This window comes from Sarcophilus harrisii, chromosome 2 (genome assembly GCF_902635505.1).
Source record: "Sarcophilus harrisii chromosome 2, mSarHar1.11, whole genome shotgun sequence".
Taxonomy (NCBI): Eukaryota; Metazoa; Chordata; class Mammalia; order Dasyuromorphia; family Dasyuridae; genus Sarcophilus; species Sarcophilus harrisii.
The window spans coordinates 617,981,381-618,000,951 of record NC_045427.1 but is presented as its reverse complement, the minus strand read 5'-3'; the positions used below and the strand labels follow the sequence as shown (position 1 = coordinate 618,000,951).

Sequence of the window (19,571 nt, the reverse complement as noted above, 5' to 3'; positions counted from 1 at the left end):
TGTTTTTACTATAGTCCGGCCCTCCAACAGTCTGAGGGACAGTGAACTGGCCCCCTATTTAAAAAGTCTGAGGACCCCTGTAGAGGATTCACTTATACCCCCGAATAATGCTTCCTGGTTTCAGCCATGAGGTCCATTGAGCCCCTATCCTGGGTCTCATGAGATTCCAATGATCATTGGGAAAGGCCAGAGTCACTCTCTGTGATGTCATCCTCACAAGACAGGGAGGTCACCTAAATACCAAACTCACCTCAGAAACTATGTGAGGATCTCTCCTCCAGGGTTTGGTGATACTCCCAGCTTAGACCTACTATGAGTTTAACATTATGATGTTACCTTCAGTGGAAGTGAAATATCCTGGGCTTGTTCCTTCCTTCACTTTCTTCTGCCTCAGAAGTGTTTGAGGTTTGATGAAGTCTGGGAATCATTTGACTCTCCTTTGAGAATTTATCAGTATCCATCTGCATGCCGTCTGTGCCTTTCAGCGAAGAAAATCACAAATTGTGATATTACCTCAAATGTCCATATATTCCCCCATTCTTCCTTCTCTGTATTAAAGTTACTTTTTTCTTTTACTGGGTCCTCCCCAAGCTTAGTCTAGTAGAAAGACCCCAGCCTAGTGATAGGATTTAGACCCAACTTCATAATGAACAATCTGGATTGGCCATGGGAAAACACTATTCTTTCTATGGCTCTCAGTTTCCCCATATATAAAATGAGTTAGTTTAATTATATGTGTGTGTCCATGTGATAAAATCTATGGACCCTCTCTCTGAATAATGTCCATATATGTATATGAAGGCAATGCTAAATTTCTGTTAGAAGTTAGTGATCATAAAGATGTATTTTTTTCTTATTCAGATTTGTAGATGCCTTGAAATTAATCCAAGAGACTCCCCCCACCTTTTTAAAATTTTAAATTAAAGCTTTTTATTTTCAAAACATATGCATGGATAATTTTTCAACACTGACCCCTGCAAAACCTTGTGTTACAAATTATCCTCTCCTTCTTTCCCTCCCCTAGATGGCAAGCAATCCAATGTATGTTAAGGATGTTAAAATATATGTTAAATCCAATATATGCATACATATGTATACAATTATCTTGTTGCACAAGAAAAATCAGATCAAAAAGGAAAGAAATGAGAAAGAAAACAAAATGCAAGCAAACAACAAAAAGAGTGAGAATGTTACATTGTGGTCCACACTCCATTCCCACAGTCCTCTCTCTCTGGGTGTAGATGGCCCTCTTAATCATTGGAACTGGCCTGAATCATCTCATTGTTGGAGATGGCCATGTCCATCAGAATTGATCATCATGTAATCTTGTTGTTAGCATATATAATGATCTCCTGGTTCTGCTCATTTCACTCAGCACCAGTTCCTGTAAGTCTCTCCAGACCTCTCTGAAATCATCCTCCTGGTCATTTCTTACAGAACAATAATATTCCGTTACATTCTTGTGCCATCACTTATTCAGCCATTCCCCAACTGATGGGATCCACTCAGTTTCCAGTTTCTGGCCACTACAAACAGGGCTGCCACAAACATTCATGCACATGTGGGTCCCCTTTCCCTCCTTTAAGGTCTCTTTGGGAAACAGGCCCAGGAGAAACACTGCTGGATCAAAGGGATGCACAGTTTATAACTCTTTGGGCCTAGTTCCAGATTGCTCTCCAGAATAGCTGGATTCATTCACAACTCCACCAACAATGTATCAGTGTCCTTGTTTTCCGACATCCCCTCCAACATTCCGCGTTATCTTTCCCTGTCATTCTAGTCAATCTGACAGGTGTGTAGTGGTATCTCAGAGTTGTCTTAATTTGCATTTCTCTGATGAATAGTGATTTGGAACATCTTTTCATATGACTAGAAATAATCCAAGAGACTCTTGAGGGACTCCAGCTTATGTACCCATGAGATGAGTGATAGCTTTAAGGTTCCTCTAACATCCAACATTTCTCTTGACATAGGGAGACCAGATGTGCAATCCGGGGGTTGGCTGACCCTAGAGAATTTGTTAGAAAAGCCCTGCCGTGATCAAAGACCATGCCCCAGTGTCTCCCCAACCTTCAGATCAAGAATAAAGTAGAACCTGAATCTGGGCCCAGACCACACTAGACTAGATAGCTGCGGCCATAGAGAATCAAAGAATTTAATGGGGGAGAAGGGAAGCAGGGTCAGGCTTGTCCATGTGGATGAAATTGAGGGCAGCAGGGGGTCCAGAAGACAAAGTCTATTCAATCCTAAGGGCCTGGCTCCGGCTTCAGGGTTTTCTCTCTTGTCTCATCACATCTTCTTTTGCCATTTAATGAGAGAAGGAGGTAAACACCCCCCACTGGTTTCCTTACAGATGGAATTAGGCCAAGTGGGCCTTGATACATGTGGAAACTTGACCAGGGTTGGTCCTGTCCCCAGGGTGGGGAGTTAGTCACTGTGGGAGGCAAAACCTGTCTCTTAAAAGATGAGACACAGCCCAGCCTGCTCTTCTTTTCCTCTTGGAGGTTAACCAGTTAACATAGAACAAAATAGTAACAATAATAGCAAATTTATACATTACTTTAAGTTTTAAAAAGTACTCTTAACTATAACAATAATAGCTGACATTTATACATTACTTTAAGTTTGCCCATAGAATAAAGTCCAAAGGCCTTCCATAATCTTGCCACTGACTTTCTTTCTAGTCTAATTTCTCACTGAGGTTCACTCAGTGTTCCCTAAACATGCCGTTGGCTAGCTATGTAGCTTTTGGTGAGCAATTATCCCCTTTCTAAGCACAGTTTGTAATTATAGCTCACTGATATACTGATTTAAGTTTTGCCAAGTGAGTCGTACACTTTATCTCAGTTAAACTTCATACCATATGATGTAGGAGTTATTCCCATCTCCATTTTACAGAAGAGATGATGAGATTTCGAGAGGTCAATCAGCTCATAAGTGTCTGTGGTAGAATTTGAATCTGTGCCTTCCAGATTCCACACACGGGGCTCCATTTCCCCCTGAGCAGTCCCGCCTCCATTTTTTTGCCTTTTCTAAATTAATGTTGTAGATGAGCCTTGAGGCTTTAGTGGACAGGGAGCTTGACTGTACCTACACCGTCCAGTTAAAACACGGCAACTGGAAAAACCTCCTGTGGTCTTTGGTTGAATAAAGAGAGAGGCACAGTGTCCAATGAGAGAGGCAATAACAGCCCTGCAGGACTTTGCCCTGGTCTTCCCACATCTGCAGTATTATCGGCCGGTATTGGTCATTACATTTCAGGAAGAAAATCCAGAGGCAGCTGAGCAGGAGACAGAGGCAATGACCAGCCAAGCCATGCAAGATCAGAGTTGATTGAAAGAAAAAGGCTAGCCCTAGAAGAAATGGCTCAGGGAGAACAAGAGCTGTTCGTAAAAAGCAGCATTTGTTTTCCTTTTCCTTGTCTCAGCAGACAAAAGCAGACACTGTGGACAAAAGACTTTTTTATAAAAAGAGCTTGTTAACAATTAAAGCAAAAGATGAATGGGTTTTTGTAGCAAAGTGGTGACTTCTCCTTCACAGAATATACTAAAGTAGAGGCCAGATGACCATTTATGGGGGAATGTCATGGAAGGAATCTTTGTTTGGCAGGGGTTGAACTAGGTATCCTTATTCATTTCATTCATATAATAAGCCCCTACTATGTATAAGGGACCATGCAATGGGACCACAAAGACAAGACCTCTGAAATTCCTTTATGTTGGGAGATTCTGAAATCTTTTCCCATCCTGCCCTTGGCACTAGGGGGCTCATTGGATAGAGGGCTGAAATTTCAGTTAGGAATACCTGAATTCAAATCTAGCCCCCAGATAATTTCTAGGTGTGTGATTCTGAACAAGTCATTTAGTTTCCTCCAGACTCAGCTTCTTCAACTATAAAATGGGGATAATAATAGTATCTACTTCAGGTTTGGTGTCAGTAACAATAAGATACTGTTAAAGCATTTGTAAAGCATTTGGAACAGTGCCTGGCATGTTGGAGTCACTATATAAATGCTTACTCCCTTCTCTTTCTCCTTTGTTAGATTTATTTCATTATTCACCTAGAATGCCCTCCTCTCTGACAATTTAAGACCTGGTTATCCTTCAAGGCCCACTTCAATTTCTAGTGATTTCTTCCCATTCTAAGCTGTTTTAACAATTACTGTCTGTATCAATTCATTTGGCAGTTTTCAAGATCTCTTCCATTATTGGTTTGAACTGTTATGAAAATCGTTTACTTAACTCTAGTTTCAAGGTAATAAGTCTCTGTCTTCAGGCTGTCTGCTCTCTAGAAAAATAATTCTTTTCTAAGACCCTAGGAATTCAGAGCTAAAGGTATTCTCTCTCTCTCTCTCTCTCTCTCTCTCTCTCTCTCTCTCTCTCTCTCTCTCTGTGTGTGTGTGTGTGTCTGTCTGTCTGTCTGTCTCTTTCTTCCTTCCCTTCTGTCTCTGTCTCTGTCTCTCTCTGTGTGTCTCTCCCTCTCTCCCTCGTTCTCTCTCTCTGTCTCTGTCTCTCTTTCTCTCTCTCTGCCTCTCAGTCTCTTTGCCTCTCTGTCTGTCTCTCTGCCTCTCTCTGTCTCTCTCTCTGTCTGTCTCTGTCTCTCTGTCTCTGTCTCTGTCTGTCTCTCTCTCTGTCTCTTTCTTCCTTCCTCTCTCTCTCTCTCTCTCTCTCTCTCTCTCTCTCTCTTTCTCTCTTTCCCTCTTTCTTTCCCTCTCTCCATCTCTCTCTCTCTGTCTCTCTCTCTCTGCCTCTCAGTCTCTTTGCCTCTCTGCCTCTCTGCTTCTCTGTCTCTCTCTGTGTCTCTGTGTCTCTCTGCCTCTCTGCCCCTGCCTCTCTCTCTGTCTCTATCCTTGTCTATCTCTCTTTCACTCCCCCTTTCTCTCTTTGTCTCTCTCTGTCTCTGTCTCTCTGTGTGTATCTCTCTCTCCCTTTCTCCCTCTTTCTCTCTCTGTCTCTGTCAGTCTCTGTCTCTTTCTCTGCCTCTCTGCCTCTGCCTCTCTGCCTCTGCCTCTCTCTCTGTCTCTCTATCTCTGTCTATCTCTCTTTTACTCCCCTTTTCTCTCTCTGTCTCTCTATCTTTCTTTCTCTCCCCCTCTATCCCTTCCTCTCTCTCTTTCTCTCTTTCTCTCTGCAATTCAGAAAATTTCTTCCTTTTACAAAAAGGAAACACTGTAAAATTCAATTCAATTCAATAAGCTTTTATGAAATACCTACCCTGAACAAGGCAATATCCTAGGTATCAAGGATATAAAAATAGAAAGACAAAATAGCTCCTGCCTTGAAGAATCTGACACAATTCCAAAAAAGATGAAGAAAATGCTAAGTTGTGTGCAACTTTTCAGAAAATGTGTACAGCAGACAGACAGATATGTGTGCTTGCCACCAAACAAGGAACTCGGTCAACTGTCCACTTCTGAGGTGGGCTTGACAGAACTTCGCATTTGACTGACTATGGTGAATGAGAGAAAGGGAAGCATGAAATAATACTCCAAGGTTCTGAGTCTGAGTGACTAAAAGCATGTTAAATTGAGCGTTAGAAATTGGAAGCTGGCGTGAGATTATGGAAGCAGACAAAAGGCTCCCCTGCTCCCTTTTTTAGAAATATTAAGAAAGCATTTTAATAAGTAATTAGAGAAGTCATTTAACAAGAACACAGAGTCCTCAATTAGGTCATTTTGATTGGATGAAAATCAGATTCTGAGACCTCCTAAGATCATCTCTGACCATCTCAAAAGGAGTATTTTGTGATGGGAATGGTCAAAAATGGATTGCATGATTTTAAGAAGCTATTTGTGACATCTGCTCTAAGTGATGAAGCAAAATATTAACTGAACTTCTACCTTACCCTGGTCTCTGTAACTCTATATTTTTTTAATATTGTGAAAGATCAACTTTATTTTTAAAAATCCTAAAAACTAGGATTAATGTAAAAATGATTTATGTTATATTTTTCAAGGGCATGAAAGGGATCTTGTCAGTTTGGAAAATTTTCTCCCTAAGCAGAATAAAGCTTGGATTAGAAGAATGACAAATTAATTAAAATTGATCCTGGCAGGCCTGTGCCTATAAAACAGAAAATGGTATTAATTTTTTTCCCTTGACAAGAGGGGAATTTAGGACATTTTGAATTTGAGAGATCAGCTAAAGCTAAAACTCAACAGTAAACCCAATCCTAAAGGAAGAGAGAACCAATGAGAAGAGATGGTAATAGAATAGAACAGTTGGAATAGAAGCGGCCTGGCTATAACATAATATCCTTTTCTCCTGGCTCTTTTCTGGTAGGTGGAAGAGAACCCCTTACCCCTTGAAGAAGCTTCTCGCCATGCAGAGACCTCCTATGGCCACTTGGCGCCAACCCAGAAGGAAATCATCACAATCAGTCTCCATGGGGCTGTCAACCTGCCCTCTCGCAAGACTGGCTCCAAACCCTTGGCCTTTGTGGTAGCGTGAGTACCTGGATGGGGGGTGGGGAGACAAGAATGGGTCCTAGGGAGCAGGTATATTCTGTATACACTTCATAAGGTACAGGTACTAGAGGTGTGCCTGCCAGACAATGAATATTGGGTGTGCAAAGTACTAGAGGTGGAGAGCAAGGGTACAAAGAAATTGGAGGACAATCTAAAGAGCAAAGTGTGAGCTACCTGGACTGTGAAGGACTATTAGAGGAATGATTCTGAGGTCTCAAGTCCTTGGGATCCAGGGACATGAAAGGAGGAAAATCAGAAACACAAGTACCAGATATTGAACAAATATTACTAAGGAGGGGAAAGAGGGAGGGAGGGAGGGAGAGAGGGGAAGGGAGAGAGAGACACAGAGTGACAGAGAAACAGAGACAGAGACAGAGAGAAAGAGAGAGAGACAAAGAAACAGAGAGAGACATAGAGAACTAGACAGGGAGAGAGAAAAGAAAAAGAAGAAGGAAAGAGACATAGAGACAGAGAAAGAGAGAGAGAGAGAGAGAGAGACCAAGAGAGAGAAAGAAAAGGAGAGGGAAAGACAGAGACAGAGACAGAGAGACAGAAAAGGAAAGATAGAGTGTACATATGTCCTGTATCTGTAGCCAAAGAATATAATTTTTTTTTGTTGTAGAATAATGTAATAGAAAGATTTAAAGGTAGAGTCAAAGGAATGTAGTTGTCATCCCAGCCCTTTCACTTATTATCTGGGCATCCTTAAACTGTAACTTCCTATTTCTGGACCCTGGGGTCCTATTCTATGCAATGAAGGAGTTGGGTCAGATAATCTCGTAACGTTCCTTCCAACTCTGAATGGATGGTCCTGTGTTCCTTTGTCACAGCAGTCACGCTGAAAAGATTGCACCAGTTTTGTGACCTCTACAGACCAAGGCCCCACCTTGAAATATTCTGGCCTGCAGCAGAGTAGGGATTCTTTGGCAGTCCACTAGACTGACTTCAGGATTAGAACAAAGGGGCCCTTAGTTAGGCTCAGGGTTAGGGTTAGGCAGCCTGGGGCCCAGCTGCTCCATGCTTCCTGACGACTCCTGTCACAAGCTGTATCCCTCCCTCCTCCTCCCTGCAATTCAATTCAATTCGTTTTATTAATCAATACATTGATAAGCATTGATCAAATGCCTACTATGGACAGTGCACTGGGGAAGACACAGACAATAGAAACCATCATGAAACAGCGCCTGCTCTCCAAGAGGAGGATACTGGGAAGATATAATATGTTTAGGAGGTTTGTTGTTGTTGTTGTTTCAATATTTACTTTTATTAGGGCTTGATTTCTAATTTTACTCTTCCTCTCTTCCTTCCTCATCCCCAAGATGGGAAGCAATCTGGTACGGTTACACGCACACAGCTATATTAAGCATAGAAGATGAAGAATGTACACAGAGTGTGTCCTAGAAGTTTTAGGGGTCAACAAGAAAGCAAGAAAACAGGGCTGCTGTGTGACTCAGGGGAGAGAGAGCCGGCCCAAGGCAGCCCTGGCTCCACTCCGTCTAGCCCTGTTCCTCGCTGTTTCTTCCAGGAAGGCCCAGACCTTTGCCTCTGGTCTATCTTCCTCTAGGATGTAGGGCTCTCTGGGGCGTTCAGGGCTAGACAGAAAGGAAAAGGAAATGGCTTGACCCTAGCTAGCCTTATTGGTCCTCCAGATACACATATACACCACATATATCTCCTCAACCCCTCCTCAAGGAGGCTTGAAAGGAAGGAGGAGGGACCATATCTGGAGGAAGGAGCTTCTGTCTCTCTATGCTCTGTCTGTCTCTGTCTCTGTCTCCCTATCTGTATCTCTCTTCTCTCTCACTATTTCTGTCTCCCTATCTGTCTCTGTGTCTCTCTGTATATCTCTGTGTCTCTGCATCTGTCTCTCTTGTCCCTCTATCTCTCTCTGTGTCTCTATCTTTGTTTCATTCTCTATCTCTCTTTTTCTCTCTCTTTCTGTCTCTTGTCTCTCTCTTTCTCTGTGTTTCTCTTTCTCTCTCCCCCCTCACTCTCTCCTTCCCCTTCAATACCCACATATAGCTCATTTTTCCATCTGTATTATTGTATTTCCCATTTAGATTGTGAGCTCCTGAAGAGCAGGAACTGTCTTTTGCTTCTTTTTGCAAGCTCAGTGCTTAGTCTATTTAGGAACATGGGATTCATGCACATCAAACTGTCAGAAGAGAATAAAAGATAGTGAATAAAGAATAGGCTACTTGGTGGGGTGGTACCTTGTTCCTTCCTCAGCTAAGTTTCCTGGAAATGGAGAAAAAGTATATCTTCAGCACTCATTACCAGGTATAAGCCCCAGGGACACAACTCATCCTTGATCATTTCCTTAAGCAATCTGGCCAGTTCAAGGTGGAGCCCTGCTTCCTCCTGAATGCTTTGAGACAAAGGCTACTCTGTAAGAGTCCTCATTCTTCCAAGAATACATACAGAGAGAGGATAACCTTTCCCTGATTCCGGGGAAAAGTCCATAAATACATTCACAGGACATGGGGTGGGATTTGCAGGCTACAATTGGTCAGAAAGTTCTTTGATGCTCCAGGGAATCAGTCAGTCAATCAATGAATATTTTCTAAATGCCTAATAAATACAAATACTGCATGAAGGACAGGAGGTACAAAAAGAGATCTCTTCTCTCAGGGAGCCCACAATCTCTATGGGAGAGACAACGACCAGTAAATAAATCTGTACAAAGAAGCTATCTATATACAGAATAAATGGGAAATAATTAACAGAAGGGAAATATTTGAATTAAGAGGGATTGTGAAAGGTTTCCTATAGAAGATGAGATTTTAGTGGAGACTTGAAGGCAGAGATGAGGAGAAAGAGAATTCTAAGCATTCCCAAAGTAGAGAAATAGGGTATCTTGCTCTTTGACTAGAAAGAAATAAGTGCCACTGAATTGTGGAGTACTTGGTGAAGGAGTAAGGTGCAAGATAGAAGGAAGGTGGGTTATGAAGGCCAAACAGAGGGTTTTGCATTTGATGCAAGAGGATAAGGGATTTGAGTAAATGGATGATATGGTTGGACTCATAGTTTAGGAAAATCACTTTGATGGCTGAATGAAAGATGGATGATAGTGGAGAGAGAACAGAGGCCAGCTGACTTCCCACAGCTATTGTAGGAGTCTGAGTATGATGTGATGGGGGACTGTAACAAAGTACTGGCCATGTGAGAGGGGAGATGGATTGCATTCAGGAGATGTTGCAAAGGTGAAATCAAAAGCTTATGGCAACAGATTAAATATGAGGAGGGATTGGGAGGAGACCGGGATGACACCTAATTTACCTGCTTGAGGGACTGGGATTATGGTGGTGTCCTCTGTAGTAGTTGGGAAATTAGAAGGCAGGCAGAGTTTAGGGAGAAAGATAATTAATTTAGTCTGTGACTTTCTGGTGTCAACTGGAATCCAGTCGAATTGGAGATGTGAGATGGGAGGTTAGCAGAGAGTTCAGGGATGGTTGAGAATGGAGATGGTTATACACTCTAAGGGAGCTGATGAGATCTCCAAGTGAAGCAGAAGAGGGTCCCTGAGAGACCCCTGTGCAACACCAAATCTTAGAGGGCAGGATCTGGAGGGAGGATCCTCTGAAGAAGACTGGGAAGGTAGTTAGTAATGGGAACCTTATTCTAGCTCAGATGAAAGTGTGGATGAGCCTCTGCTCAGGGGATGAATGCAATAGGAAATAGAAGGCTGGCAGTCAGAGAAAAGACTCACTCCAGTTAGAGCTGTGAGCTGATATAGTAGGTGGAGTGCCAGACCTGGAGACAAGAAGCCTTGAGTTCAAATCCATCCTATGACGCTTACTAAGTGTGTAACCCTGGGCAAGTAACTTAATTTCCATTTCCCTTAGTTTCTTCATCTGTAAAATGGGAATAAAAATGGCACCCATCTTCCAAGGTTGTTGTAGGGAATCAAATGATAAAAAAAACTGCAAAGTGCTCAGCACAGTACCCGGCACATAGTAGGTGCTCTATAAATGTCGACAGTTATTAGTAGTATCCGTATCATTATTTATTCTTACTTGAGGGAAGAGATCAGATGGGCACAGCAGGAAGCGGAATTCTTGAACACAAGAAGAAATTCGGTTGGCATAGATGGGACTCCCCGCTTACCTTGCCCATGTCCCCTTGGGGACATGAGCAGCAGGGGACAGAAGTTGGTGGTGGCCCCAGGTTTGCAGGAGCTGTTCCCCAAAGCCACACAGCTTTCATCCTGCAGTGACTGGCTCTAGCCATGGTGCTGATGAAGAACTAACAGTAGGAGGGGGTTCCTGCCTCCCTGTTGTGCCTGCTGGGCCGACAGCCTGCACCAGAGAAGGGGGGATCTGCTGCTGCTGCTGCCGAAGGCACAATTCCAGGCAGTTCCAGTTCTGCTTCTTTTCTCCCTGGCTTCTCACTCACCACCTCTCAGGCTAGTGTTGCTGGGAACTCCCCCCACTTCCAACTTTGTGGCTGTGAGAATCTTGTGTGCTGTGCCCCACCAGTCTGGCCAGCCCTGGCTGACCCTCCTATTTTTAGCACAGACAGGGCTTTTTCTGCATAGATGCCGGGCAAGGCGAGTTCCCTTATCACTGGATGGTGCAGTAAGCGTTACGCTTTGTCAAGAATGCTTACTGATGGTTGGAGCCATCCAAGAAGGTTTCATTCCCTTCCTGATGCTCAGCATCTCAGCCATCCATGAGGACCTGAATGGGCAACAGCTCCCATCCTTCTCTTTTTAGCCCAGCCTGACCTGATTGATAGACAGCTGAGTTGTAGTGGAAAATGTGCTGGTCTCAAAGTGAGAAAACCTAGATAGGAGTGTGTCTTGTCACCTGAGAATTCAATGATCTCATGTGATGTGGGAATAATATTCAGATATTAGTCATAGCACATTTACTTATCCTTTTGGCTTACCATAAGCACATTGTGGGACAAGGTTCAGAAAGTTTTCCTTTCTTTCTCTTGGTCTCACAAAGATTCTGGTCAAGCACGTGATCTACTCAGTGGCTACTGCTGTCTCTGGCCCTGTGAGCCAAGTTTTTATTCTGCTTTTTTTTTCCCACTAGTCTCATTCCTTATTTTTATGGAAGCTCATTTCTCATAAAGCATAAAATAATGCTTTGGGTTCAGCCATGTTGTTGGGATTTTAGATGATAAAGCATCTTAGAAATTTAGGGCAATGTAATTAGCTCTCAAGGGTTTTAGGGGAGAAACTGAGGCAATACCAAGCCAAAGAGGTTCTGCAATAACAGCTTTTCCAACCTCTCTTTTCTCCTAAGTATTTAACTTTTACACCCAGTTCTATCCCCTCTTCCCAGGAAGTAGACTAGTTGCTATCACTACAAGTGGCCCCTTAGGATGCTCTGATCCTCTTCTATCCTGCCTGAGGCATAAATAAATCCCCTTTCCTCCTCGTTCAACTATAACAAAGTGAAGATTGTGCAAAAGTGTTAGAAAAGCAGGAGAAAAGGGAACAGAGGCAAGCGGTTAAAAAACAGAATTCTACAGAGCAGATGTTTCATCCTGTGGTGACTTAGTGTATCACTTCCTAGGAGCTTTGCTGGCTCAGAGAATGGGACACTCGGTCTCACAGGGCACTCTTTGTCTCCTAGACAGTCAATAAATAAGTAATAAGCTCCTACTATGTGCCAGCTAAGACTGATTCTTCCCTTCAAGGAAACTCAGTTCCTTATTTTCTTGTTCTAGATTAAATCCGAACCTGGTCTCATGAAGTGTCCATTATCAGGACCCTGAAAGAAAGAACCCCTAGACTCCCTCTTCATTCCCTACTTGCTTCCCCAGGAAATTGGGACAAGCTCCTGAATTCTCAGTCCCACTAACAGGCAGAAGCGAGGGCTGTCTGCTGGCCCATATAATCCGGTCTGTACAGTCTAGCAGTCGTTCACTTTCCCCTTCGAAGGGTCTCAGCTTGCGTGCGATAGCTAATCTGGTGTGTTCTGGTGGCAATTCCCTTGTCTGGTACAGGTCTTGGCTTGCTTGTCCAAACCCCTGCTCGTATCTCACCCCCAAAGCCCAGTTTCCCCGACTCAAGGGTCATCTTCCATACCGACCCTTTGCTGCCCTCCTCCCCATTAACCCCAGGCTGCTGGAGACGGCTCTCCCCAAGGTGCTCACTGATTGACTAGTCAGTGTTTTCTAAGCCCTTCCAACTCTGAGATGCTGTGATCCCCCAAACCTCTGCGAATTCCCCCAGATGGCATAAAGCCTGGCTTAGCACAGGGTCAGACGCAGAGACAGCCGGGGAGAAACTCGCAGATTGGTTTGTGCGGGCAAACACCTGGTTACTATAGCAATAATCACCTTGGGAACCAGGGGATTTGAGCAGAGGAGAGAGGTCCTAATCCAACAGGTGAAACACCTGCTCATTGGCTGGGAGGAGGAGGGGCAGTCCCGCCCCACTGCTTCCTTTTCCCTCCCCCAGCCCTCACTATTTCTTCTCTTTTTTGCTCTTCTCTCCTCTCTCCCTCCTCCCACTCTGGCCACTCCTCATTTTCATGTAGATGGGGATTGTGTCCTGGGAGGACAGGTTGGGGGTGGGGAGTGGGGGAAGAGGAGAGAACCTGTTTGAAAGGAGCTCTCCATTTCATGGAGAGCTTAGCTCGCCATCTTCCTGGCAGGCCCCTGGGTTATTTCCATAAACCAATTATCGCCAGATGATCTCAGGAGAGCCCAGCGACACTAGTCCCCGAGATGGGAACGGGAGCGCAGCGTGTGATTGTCACAGCTCTCCCTGCAGTTGTGACAGTCTCCATCACCGCGTTACCATGGGAACGCCACTCCTGGGCGGGGAGAGTGGAGCGGGGTGAGCCGGAGCCGGAGCCGGAGCCAGTCCGTGGGCGGGAGGGTCTGGGAATTAGCCATGCAGGGCACATCGAGTTTGCTCTTAGCAACCACAGCCAGGGACTTGCACTGGGAGGGAGCCAAGTCTGGGACTTGAAGTGAAAAGAAGCTGACGCTGATGACACTGAAGCCAGAGGCAGGAAGGGGGGTGATTCAGAGGTAGAGGGGGAGAGTGATGGATCTGCAGGGAGGTGGGGGCAGGGCTGGAGGTGAGTGCCAGCCAAGGAGCAGACGAGGAGGTGTCTGAGACTCAGGGCCCCGAAGCAGCTGTCACCACCCCCGGCTGCAGGTGATAATGAAATGCTCGTGAAAGGAGAAAGGCAGAGTTGCTGCGAGGGAAGGGCGTCCCAGCTGTCGTCCAAAGAGGGAGATGAAAGTCTTCCCCAAGCCCCTTCCTCCTTCCGCTGCCCGCCTCCATCCTGCGGGCTCTGCCCTCTGCCCTGGCCCCTCTCAGCTCGGTGATGGAGGCGTGGAGGGCACAGCCGGCCCAGAAGTGAGGTCTCCTCCGTCCTGTCCCACCCTGCCCAGCCGGGGCTGCAAGGACCTTTAAAGAATCAGCTCATTCATTACAGAGAAACATATGGAGTATTAGAGAGGGAAGGGAGAAGGAGGAGAAGGGCGCAAGCACGTATGAAGTGTTACCATGTGCCAGCCATTAAACTGAGCACTTTACAAATATTATCTTCAGAAAAAACACTGGCTTTCAGATCAGAAAATCTGGATTCTGCTCCGTTACTGTCTGTGAGATCTTGGGCAAGCTGTTTAAATGCCCTGGTCTCTCTTCTCCCATCTGTAAAAGGAAGGGGTGGGACTGAAGTCTCCGGTGGCTCTATGAATGTCGTGGACATGTCACTACAAGCCCAGAGATCGAAAAGGTCCCAGGTCCAAGCTCATCCTCTCTGTGGCCTGGGTCATGTGACAGGATCTCTGTGAATCAATGAACAAGCATTTATTAAGCACCTACTATTATCTTCTAAGCATTTTGTTAAGCTCTGGAAATACATAAACCAAATCAAAACAGCCTCTGCCCTTAAGTTTTATATGCTAAAGGAGGAGGGGCACAACACAGTGTGTATATGTGAACTTGCACAGAATTAATACAACATAAGGCAGTTTGGAGAAAATGGCATCAACTGGGAGTCAAGAAGTCCAGTGAATTCCTGAGTCTGATGTACAAACTCTTCTGTAAGTAAGCAAAGGTAATTTGGGCTTGCTTTCAGGTCACTAGTAGCCATCCAACAAGTATTTATTAAGTACCTACTATAGGCCAAACATGGTGCTAATTAATGGGAATGCATAGAAAAGTAAAAACTTTCCCTGTCCTCAAGAAATTTGCATTCTCATGGGCACCACAACTGTGTAAAAGGTTTGAAGAGAAGTGAGGTTTGGGCAGCCACTGTGGAGAGTAGGAGAAAAAAAATCTATGGTGGGGGGTGTTGAGGGAATGATTGCCTTGCGGCAGTGAGAGCTCAGTTGAAGTTAGACAACGTAAACTTGTGGTGGGCCCCATGGGCAGAGTTTTGTGATTTCTCCCAGCTCTGCTCACCAACATGTATGGGATAAGGAGCAAGGGAGTCAGATGGTGAGAGCAAACCTTGCTAGGGCTTGGGCAAGCTTTTCCTCAGCAATAAAACAAAAGTGTTCAAGTTTTGAGAGTAGAGTAAGTAAGAAACTTTATTGGATTAGTTAGATGCCCCACTAGAGACCAGGAAGGGATGCTGATCACAGCTATCTCTACGGGGCTTCCAAAATAAACTTCCCAAGAATGGCAGGGAAGGATCTTATATAGTCCCTGCAGGGAATACAGATTCAGCAATATTCTTTTATTTTTATAGCTCATGGTAAGACCGTAGACCTTGTTGCAGAAGGGCATTAGTTATCTGTTGGAATAAAAAATCTTGAGGTAGTCACATGTGCTTGCCTTCTGATTTATTGAACACATAAGATCATAGAATTGAGGAGTAAAGGGGAACCTGAGAAAGCATTTGGTCTAAGCTCCTCATTTTACAGAGTCAGTTTTAAAAAGGTGATTTTCATTAGCTGCCCCTTCCTTAAAATAGAAAATTTCCCTTTCTTTTCCCTGCCTCTGAATCAATCCTTCAAGATTCAACTCCAATATCACTCTCTTCATGAGATCTTTCCTAGACCCCTTCCCCCATAAGCTTCTTTTATCTGCCTTCTCCCTAAGGTTATCCTTTATGTGTTTTCTGTATAGCTAGCTATGTGTGTGCGTGTTGTCTTCAGTTAGTATGTAAGTAGCCTGAAGACCAGGACTCATTTAGCCTTTGCATCTTATGCCTAGTACATAATATATCTTAATAAATGTTTATTTGTTGGTTAACTCCTTTTAGAGTCTTTCCCAAACAGATTCTTTGGAGGGCAGGGTCTATTTCTGGAGACAAGTTCTTTGCCAGTCATTGCCCAGCCCCCTTCCATTGCCACCATAATCTCATCAGACCATTTAATGTATGACTAAATGCTTTTGCCCCTGGTAAAAATATTCCTTCAGGGCCATGCAGTATCTAAACTATGACTGTAGTTGCCCTTAGTCAGGCGGCAAGTTGAAAATTTTGACTTATTTTCTTTTTTTATTTTATTACAGGTTTTTATTTACAAGATATATGCATGGGTGATTTTTCAGCATTGACCCTTTTTCTGTTCCAACTTTTACCCTCCTTCTCCCCACCCCCTCCCCAAGATGTCTGGTAGACCAATACATATTAGATATGTTAAGGTAAATGTAAAATGCAATATATATTCATATCCATATAGTTATTTTGCTGCAAAAATAAAGAATCAGACTTTGAAATAATGTACAATTATTCTGTGAAGGAAATCAAAAATGCAGGCAGAGAAAAATATAGGGATTGGGAATTCTATGTAGTGGTTCATACTCATTTCCCAGAGTTCTTTCGCTGGATGTAGCTCGTTCTCTTCATTATTGAACAAATGGAACTGATTTGGTTCATGTCATTGTTGAAGAGGGCCACGTCCATCAGAATTGATCATCATATAGTATTGTTGTTGAAGTGTATAATGATCTCCTGGTCCTGCTCATTTCACTCAGCATCAGTTCCTGTAAGTCTATCCAGGCCTTTCTGAAATCATCCTGCTGGTCATTTCTTACAGAACAATAATATTCCATAATATTCATATACCACAATTTATTCAGCCATTCTCCAATTGATGGGCATCCACTCAGTTTCCAGTTTCTAGCCACCTCAAAGAGGACTCTGGACTGTTTTCTTTCTGGGCCGCTGCCCATGATCTAAAGCTGCCACCCAACTTGTTACTGCCTGGCACAATGGATCAAGGATTAGCATCCCAGTATCTATCCTCCTCCAAGACTTGACATGAATAAATATGTCAATAAAAGCTCAGCAAGGGGCAGAACAGGAAGATGGAGGCAACTGGTTGGGAATGATGGTAGCCAGCAGGGCAGAGTCCAGAGGCAAAGAGATTAGCCTACAGTGTTTTGACTTCTAGCCAATGGTAAGGGCTACTTGGCCACTCTTTTTGTTCACAGATCTGCTGTTGGGGACTTAATGATTGATCACCAGATCAGCTAGCAGACTGGGCACTGGGCTAGGGAACAGGATACTGGAAACTGCAGGAAAGTAGATTGAACCCCATCTGGGACAGTTATCACACAAAGAAAAATCATGCTCCTTGGCAACAGATTGAACCCCTGTTCTGTCAATAGAACGGATCCTGTCCCTGGTCATAACCTGGCCCATTCCCCAGACCATATACCGAGTCCTGACAATAGACTAAACCTTATGTGTAGCCATTGCATGAGCCCTAACTCACTCACAAACTTACCCCTAACTCTTTTTTCCATACTGAAAATTCTTTCCTTCATCTCAATGCCTTTTGTCACTATCCCTTTCACTTCTGTTTTACATAATAGGTAGTCCTTCTCCACACTGAGGCAAACCCCTCTACTTGCACAAGTGATCCTCTTCCAACCCCTTCTCTCCCCCTCAAATTCTTTCACTTTTCTTCTATCTCCTTGTCTACTGGCTGCTTCCCTGCTATCTATCACATCTCTTCCATCCTCAAAAAAGCTTTGTTTTATCCATCCATCCCTACTTAGTTATCTTGCCATCTCTCTTCCCTTTTGTAGTCAAACTCCTTGAGAAAGCCATCTACAATTATTTCTCTACCATAACTCTCTATAATCCAAGTTCCAACTCCATCTTTCAATGGAAACTACTCTCTCCAAAGCTATTTATGATTTCTTACTTGCTAAATCAACAACTTTTTAATCACTCTTCATCCTTTTTGATGTGACTGCAATCTTTGATCCTTTTTATCACCCTCTTCTCCTTGATAATACCCATATTAACTATAAGTATCCAACGAGCCTCTATTCTGGGCTTTTTCTTCTTCACTTGGTGATCTTATCCAATGTCATAGATTCAATTGTAATCTCCGTACTAATGAGTCAAGTCAACTTACCTAGCTAGGTCTGATCTCGGGTACCACATCTCCAACTTCCTATTGGACATCTCAAACTGGATGTCTCACAAGCAAATTAAACTCAACATATGAAAAGTGAACTCTGTCTTTCCCCCCAAAATCCTTTCCCTTTCTTAACTTCCCCATTCTTGTTGAGGTTACCACCATTGTTCCAGTCATGCAGACTAACAACCTTCTTCACTCTCTCCTTCCCCCATATTAAATTGCCAGTTTCCAATATCTTTTGTATATGCTTTCTTCTTTCTTCTGATAATACCACCACCTAGTACAGGCCCTTATCATCTAACTCTTAGACTATTACAACAGCTTATTAGTTGGTTTCCTGCCACAATTTTTCCCATTAGTTGTTAGTGCTTCTATCTGATTTTGTGACTCCTTTTGGGGTTTTCCTGACAAAAGTATCAAGGCAGTGTTCTTGGCAAAGATATCAAGGCAGTTTGCCATTTTTTTCTTACAAATGAGGAAACGGATGCAGACACAGTTAAGTGACTTTCCAAGGGTTACATAGATAATAAGTATCTGAGGCCAGATTTGAATTCAGGTCTTCCTGACTCAAGTCTGATGCTCTATATACCATACAATCTAATTAATTAAACATTGAGAAATGTTTGTTGACCAATCTCAGACTACCTATGTGACCTCAGAAAAATCACTTAATCTCTCTTACTCTGTTTCCTCTTCTACAAAGGGCAAATAATAATAATAATAATAATAATAATAATAATAATAATAAAATAGACTTTCAGGATCATTGTGGTGATTAGGTAACATTATTGCTTTGTAAACCTTAAAACAACATAAATATCAGCTATCATTATTGTTAAAGGGGGAATGATGGAAAGAGTATGACTGCTTCAATATAATTCATCTCTATTGTTAGAGATGTGGTTCCAAGCCCCTTTTCTGCTCTTGCAGGAAGACTCATTTTGAGGTACATAGCACTGAATGTGGTCACTGAACAGAGGCTCTTGGAATGGCACAGTGGAAAGAACATTGGCTCTGGAGCCAGAGAACCTAGGTTCAAATCTTCCTCTTGATATTTTTGTTATCTCGGGGAACTTAAGTCATTTACTCTAACTGGATCTTAATTTCTCCTTCTATAAAATGAGGATGGCTGGCCTAGAGTCCTCAGAGGCCCCTCCAAGCTCTAGAGCTGAGATTGTGTATTATCCCATGTAGAATTGCAGCAGACATCATCAATGATCTCAATCATGTCACAAATGGATGACAGTCATAAGTGATTGATATTTAAGAGTGAGGTTGGAAATAGGATATATATAGCATCACAATTTACTTAGAGTTGGAGTTGAAAGTCTCTCCAACTAAAAAATCTCCATTTCCTTCTACTAGAATCATTCAATTCATCATATTACCACATCCCAAAATGATGCTGAAGAACAATCTGATCAATAAAGGATGTAGAATATTGGATTAGGCCCCAGTCAAACCACATTCCCTCTTTGGGTCTCAGTTTCCTCATTTGCAAAATGAAGAAATGCCCTGAAATATTCACAAAGGCTCTTCTCTGCCCTAATACTCTTTGTTCTAAGGCATTGTTCCAGCTCTAACATCCTAAAGCATGACCAGTGTTTCAAGCTTGCCTCCAGCTCAAACAGTTTATGAATCTGTGATTTCCTTTCTTGAAAGAAACACCCACCCTCTTCCCAGATGCACTGGGAGACAATGAGGTCTGCATTCCTGGATTCTCAGAAAAGAACCAGATGGCTCTCCAGAGAAGCCAGCCCAATCCAGACCATCTGGAATTCTTTCCCTCTCTGTCTCGTTG

The 19,571-nt window shown here is 43.3% G+C and overlaps 1 protein-coding gene across 3 annotated transcripts in view; it reads left to right on the top strand.

Moving 5' to 3' along the window:
• The window catches only part of CCDC33 (coiled-coil domain containing 33), a 205,347-nt gene that overhangs the window by 25,246 nt on the left and 160,530 nt on the right, over positions 1-19,571 (top strand). For all 3 annotated transcript variants that reach the window (XR_004232550.1, XM_031956621.1, XM_012545514.2), the window contains exon 2: positions 6,282-6,445. Coding sequence is in view for 2 of the 3 variants with exons in the window: in XM_031956621.1 (XP_031812481.1) it covers positions 6,282-6,445 (164 nt within the window). In the remaining variant the exon portion in view is untranslated. The remainder of the gene's footprint in view (positions 1-6,281; positions 6,446-19,571) is intronic.